At 31.4% G+C, this 5,646-nt stretch overlaps 1 protein-coding gene across 1 annotated transcript; it reads right to left on the reverse strand.

The window, feature by feature from the left end:
* Nucleotides 1-2,412: 2,412 nt before the first annotated feature.
* On the reverse strand, nucleotides 2,413-4,577 carry LOC105115180 (vesicle transport v-SNARE 13-like). Its single transcript, XM_011011999.1, has 6 exons — nucleotides 4,399-4,577; nucleotides 4,201-4,319; nucleotides 4,062-4,120; nucleotides 3,798-3,986; nucleotides 3,009-3,179; nucleotides 2,413-2,738 (listed from the first exon to the last, which is right to left on the reverse strand). The coding sequence occupies exons 2-6, from the start codon at nucleotides 4,301-4,303 to the stop codon at nucleotides 2,589-2,591; spliced, it is 672 nt and encodes a 223-aa protein (XP_011010301.1). The 5' UTR covers nucleotides 4,304-4,319; nucleotides 4,399-4,577; the 3' UTR covers nucleotides 2,413-2,588.
* Between the last annotated feature and the right edge of the window lie 1,069 nt (nucleotides 4,578-5,646).

Here is a 5,646-nt window from a genome sequence, read left to right on the forward strand (position 1 = left end):
TTGTTATTGTTGTTGTATTATTGTTATTTATAATTTATATAATTAACCTCCATGTGGTTCGACTCCGATCTTGTTAGGTTATTTATTACTAAAAAAAAATACATAAACATTACAAAAAAATACAAAGAAAGAAAGCAAAAGCATAATCTTGATTTGGAAACTAAGATGCATAAATGTATAGCAAATGCCTCCTTTTATAGGTCAAAATTAAGAACTATTGATTTGATGACTAACTGATGAGTGGGTGACCAATTCTTGACTTGGTGACAATCATTATTTTCTCTTGTTTGCCCAAAATGTTATTGATAACGTCAAAATTGAAGTCACTTGAAAACAAGAAAGTTGTAGAAAATAGTCTCAGTTTTCTAGTGTAAAAAATTCAAGTCATTTGGACTTTTAGAACTCCAGATATGGGTCAAACACTGAACAGTGCTGAGGCTGGAAGACAAATTCAGACTTATTTGTTGTTACTACAATTTAGACTTGAAAATGGCCTTTTTAAGTCTTCGACTCTATATAAAAGTTGTAGGCCTATATCTTACCTTTTCATCCATATAAAGTAGACCTAAATCTGATATCTACAACTTCAGATATGACCCAATTACCGAATAGTGTTCCGATTTGGATTACGCCGACATCTCTTTTCTAAATTTGCCATCTCTTTGTCCTTTCAATTTCAGTTCTTAAATTCATCAATCAATCCTTTCATTTATGTGATAGGCCTGCATTTAAAATGAACATTTACAATAAATTAAAGGTATCTTATATTATTAGATATATTATTATAAAATATCCTTTCGTTAAGGAATTATTGATACTTCAAGTGCAAAATGATAACATAAAACCTTGATAAAAAATGCACTTTTAAATATTAATTAATCAATTAAATTTTTATAGTTATCTTGAAAAATGATATTTATATGTTGTGTTTACTAAGCATAATAAGATAAAAAAAAAATATAATATTTTATCAAAATATTTTTAAATAATATTATTATGTAAAAATCTTTTAATTCAAGTGCTAATTTATTTATTAAAAAAAAAAAGCCCACATTTAGTTTCCTTGCCAAACCATGTTATGCCGTTTAGGCATCGATCAAATAGGAGCTTCATAATAAAAAATTATCTAGAGAGCAAGTAAAGCATGTGGCTTAGGATGCAAATGACTCTACGAAACATTTGGTTCAGATCTCAAATATGTTTTCTTTTTCTTTCGATCTAGTTATTCCTTCAATATTCCATTAAGCTTACATATCAATACAAATATAAGAGTTATTTTTTAATTCAAGCGCCTTTCTCACAGCGACGCATATGAAAATAATTTATTGCAGGTGAATTCTTGTTTTCCTTTAAGCCTAAAATACTTTGTGCTATAAAAATCATGTAAAGCAAAAAATAAAAGTAATTCTAATATCTTTGTTTAATGAAAATTTATCATGCATGAAAACGACAAGCATAACAACAAATACAGGAGACTTTTTTTTCAAAATTAAAACAAATTAAAACCCCTTGGGAAAGAAGAAAGGGGAGAAAGGGTGAGTCAGTGGGTGGAGTGTCAAGAGGCAAGAGAGTAAGGACTCATGGGAAAAGAGAAGTGCTGACTCAACAATCAACACTCAGCAGTTTTTATAATTTTTACGGTAAAATCATAAAATTCATCTGTTTTAAACAAGTTATGTCCTTTTTTAATTATTTTAACGAGTTAAACTAATTTTATGCGAATATAACCTGTTTTACTGGTTTTCGAGTTTTTAATTTGATTTTACACGTTTTATATGTTTTGACTTGTAAAATCATACGAGTACGATTTTACAAATCAAAATACCTTTTTAATATCGTTAGCATCAAGCATTAATTGGCATCATAGCTTTGCTTTAAAATTAAGTTTTATCTACTCTCCTTAAAATTAGTCTTGTTGATGTTTTGAGTGGTGCTTTTCATTATTAGGTTTAGTTCTCTCAAAATTATTAGACCCTAGTTTTCTTGGTGTTATTGATTTCGGCTTTATAGTTTCTTTGTGTTTTTGAATTTGATATTAAAGTTTCTATGGCTTAGCTAATCACTGTTTAGGTTGTTTTTAACTTTCAATTTTACCTATAGATTTTAGGGTTTCAACCCTCCAAATTCGCATCAGTTTTCGTATCATTTAGTCATGTAACATATAATTCTTGACAATAAGGCAACGACTGTAAACTTGGACCCAACAATGGCTACAATTTTTGGGCCAACCAATACAAGAACCAGAACGCAGAATGCAGCATCAGTTTGCAGCCGGGATTTAGCAGGCGAGACTCATTTCAACTACACTCTCAAATGACTATTTGCTTTGGGGTGCTACGTTTGGTAAATTCCTGAATTAATATTGTGTCCATAAAGAACGCTATAATGGGGAAAAGATACCATGCGAGTAGAAGTTCACCAAAGTTCAATCCATATAATTAAAATGGATAAAAAGCACAAGACTATATATAAATAAAATTCTTCACTCACATCAGCAATTGATGGCAAACTCATACATAATCGAAGTCAAAAGGAAAAAAAAATTCAAGTTATGTCTTGGAAAAACACTGGAACAAGGGATATCTTGCCTATTTGAGTTTGAAGTACAGGATCAAGATGATGGCAACAACAAGGACAGCAATTATGGCACTGATCATCCACTTGTTCCTGTTCATCCTCCTCGAAATGACAGTCAATACTCTCTTACTCTTACCGATGTTGTCATCCACTCCATGAAGCTGACAATACAGGAAGAACCATAAAATAAGTAGTTCCAATTCCAAACTGAGTGAAATATAGGCAAGGTCGTCAACCAAGCATAACTTTCTTCAGTATAATACAGGTTTAAACCAGAAAGAATTAAAAGGAAGCTGCAGTGCGCGACCATAGCTAATGCATCAGGACTCTTAAATAGAGAAGAAAACATACTGAAACTTGGATGAAAGTAAATAATGATTGGTGATGAAGGTTTGATGTAAATAAAATCAATAATTTCAATGCAGGAATACCGTGTTATGTGCATGTAAGAGAGACTGTCGCTGTTGATGCAAATCTTGAAGAATGGAAACACCAAGTTCTTCTGTTTCAAGCATAGTTCTTCTACTATCCTTAATTCTGTCACTGGAATGATTTAGTCTTTCTGTCGCCATCATCAATCTTGATCTTTGATCTCCTGAGGCCTATTCCAGTTGCAGAAACCATAATTGTCAAATATTCTCAGCACTTTCAAAGGAAAATGATGATACTCAGAACTGTATTCCAGATTTAAAGAGAAATATCCACAAAGCATGTAAATTCTGATTCACACACTATTCATTCCTCACAATAGACACCTAAATCGCCATTTCTAACAAGCAAAAGCAAGATCACTCTTGAGGTTTGACACTGCACCAATATATAGATTATTGCGGTGTCTGGTTGCAGAAGCGAGGCACACACCACAACGGAAGACAGCCCATCTATATCATACTAATATTCCAGACAACATATATGAAAATATTATTCCTGCATGAATCTAACATAACAAAAGGGGAAATGAAAGTGAAAACCAAGGCGCAATATATATCCTTTCTGCATTTCAAGCAGCAAAATACGAACACAAAAAATATTACACAGTAGCCACATTGACGAGTTAAACTGCTAAACAGAGAGTTTCTAGGGATGTCTCAACTTACGAGAATCATCACCAATTCTTCTTCAATACAAGAAAATTTAATAATTAAGGAAAAAACAGCCAACAGAAAACAAACAATGAAGAGCATGATAATTTTGTGAGCAACATATGGAGAGTGACATACCATCAAGGCATCAGTCATTCCAGCTTCCAAGAGCTCATCGCGAGCAGCTGCATTGAGATTACCAGAACCAATTCTTTTAACCTCAGTTTTGAGATTGTTCAAATCTGACTTGTACTCCCTCAATTTAGCCAGTAGAACAGCCTTCACATTTGGCTGCAAATTTCTCGCTTCCAGATCCATTTTCCGAATCTAAAAGATCAAAATAAATAAAAACAAAATCCTGAGGACAATAAAATGAAAGAATTGGGATATTTTTTTAGGTACCAAAGCTTCAGCATCCTCTAATCCAGCTTTTACTTCGGAAATCTTTTGCTTCTTTTTCTCTGGAAAAAATAAACAATGATAAAGCATAAAAAATAATCAAAATTAACAAAAATGAAAATATATAATTTAGATTAGGTACCTCCATCAAGAGAAAGAGCAGCGGTGCATTTTCTGGATAAATTAGAAGAGAGTTCGCAGTATTGACGCTCGTATCCTTCAAATATATTACTCATCTTTTCCATTTTTTAACCTCTCTATCTATCAAAACCCAAACGAAATCGGATCCTCAATTCCATCAATAAATTTACCAATCAATCACGATCGGAATTTCAATTACCTGGTATGATCAGAGGAAACAGTTTCCGGGTTAGCCCGATCTTCTCGAATCGGCGGCGGTGGTTTCTTCAACCGACAATGCACGAATGCGGGGGGCACAAAACGGTTCAATGGAAGGAGAGGTTAATGATACCGTCACGTGTCGGTTTGATTGTGTTATGTTTGCTGTGTTCTCTCTATTGTATGTGTTATGTGCGCTTAGGGGTGAGATTAATGTACTCGCTTCCGTCCAAGCGAGGAATATCAAGTAATATTATTTTACTACTAAATTAAATTTTGTAGGATTATTTTTTAATTTATTTTTAGGTGTTTGCATTTTTTTTCTCGAGCTGAGTCTAATTATTTGTTTTAATATATATATATATATAAAAATGAATATGCATATATTTATTTATATTAAAATTTAGAAATTAAATTAAAATATCTTCATTTTATTTTAAACTTAACGGAGAAAGTTACCTCAATTAAATTTTATATATATATATACACACACACACAAATGGAAATAGTTTTATATTTTGTAAAAGTAAATAATAAGACTAAAAAAAAACCTTTAAATTAATGAATTTAAAAACTTTAATAAGAATGTAGCTTTCTTCACAACTAAATGGATAACATTAGGTGTCTATCAAGAAATGAGATGGTTACTAAAAGATAAATTACATGATGTGAGGCAGAGTATTTAATAGTTATTGTTGAGGTTGAAATTGAGTACAATTCAACCATGTATAAAATTTAACCTCAACTATAAAAATAAAATACCCTTTAAGTCTTTAACTTTTTTATATCTTACATGTCTTATCTTATTAGATCTTAAAAGGGGTAGAATTGTTTATTTTCATGCCATCAAATTGTACCATTGATTAATAAGATGTATGTGTGTTTGACGTGGATGTGGATATGATACTGTTAGGCCAATATTTTGATGTCATTTTCATTAATTCTTAGGCAAAAGTAATTTTTAGCACATGTTTTCATTCAATGAATATATTATATGTATTTATGGTTCATGGAAGGTAAGTTAAGCCATCCAAGTTTTGGCTGGACATACCTATTTATGCTTAAGATATATACACTTATTTATTGACACAACTAAAAAATTGATATCTTTTTCCAAGTGCAAGAGTATTGAAGTAATAAATAACCCGGCAAGATCGAGGTCGAACCATAAGGAGGTTAATTGTATAAATTATAAATGATAATAATACAACAATAGTAGTAGTAGTAGTAGTAGTAGTAGTAGTAGTAG

Source organism: Populus euphratica, unplaced genomic scaffold (assembly GCF_000495115.2).
Source record: "Populus euphratica unplaced genomic scaffold, PopEup_1.0 scaffold655.1, whole genome shotgun sequence".
Lineage (NCBI taxonomy): Eukaryota > Viridiplantae > Streptophyta > Magnoliopsida > Malpighiales > Salicaceae > Populus > Populus euphratica.

Coding starts and splice junctions, on each gene's coding strand:
- LOC105115180 (XM_011011999.1), bottom strand. CDS start 4,303: ATGGAAAAGATGAGTAATATATTTGAAGGATACGAGCGTCAATACTGC. Junction 3,987..4,061: donor TAGAGGATGCTGAAGCTTTG/GTACCTAAAAAA, acceptor TTGATCTTTTAG/ATTCGGAAAATGGATCTGGA. Junction 2,739..3,008: donor TCTTACATGCACATAACACG/GTATTCCTGCAT, acceptor CTGTATTGTCAG/CTTCATGGAGTGGATGACAA.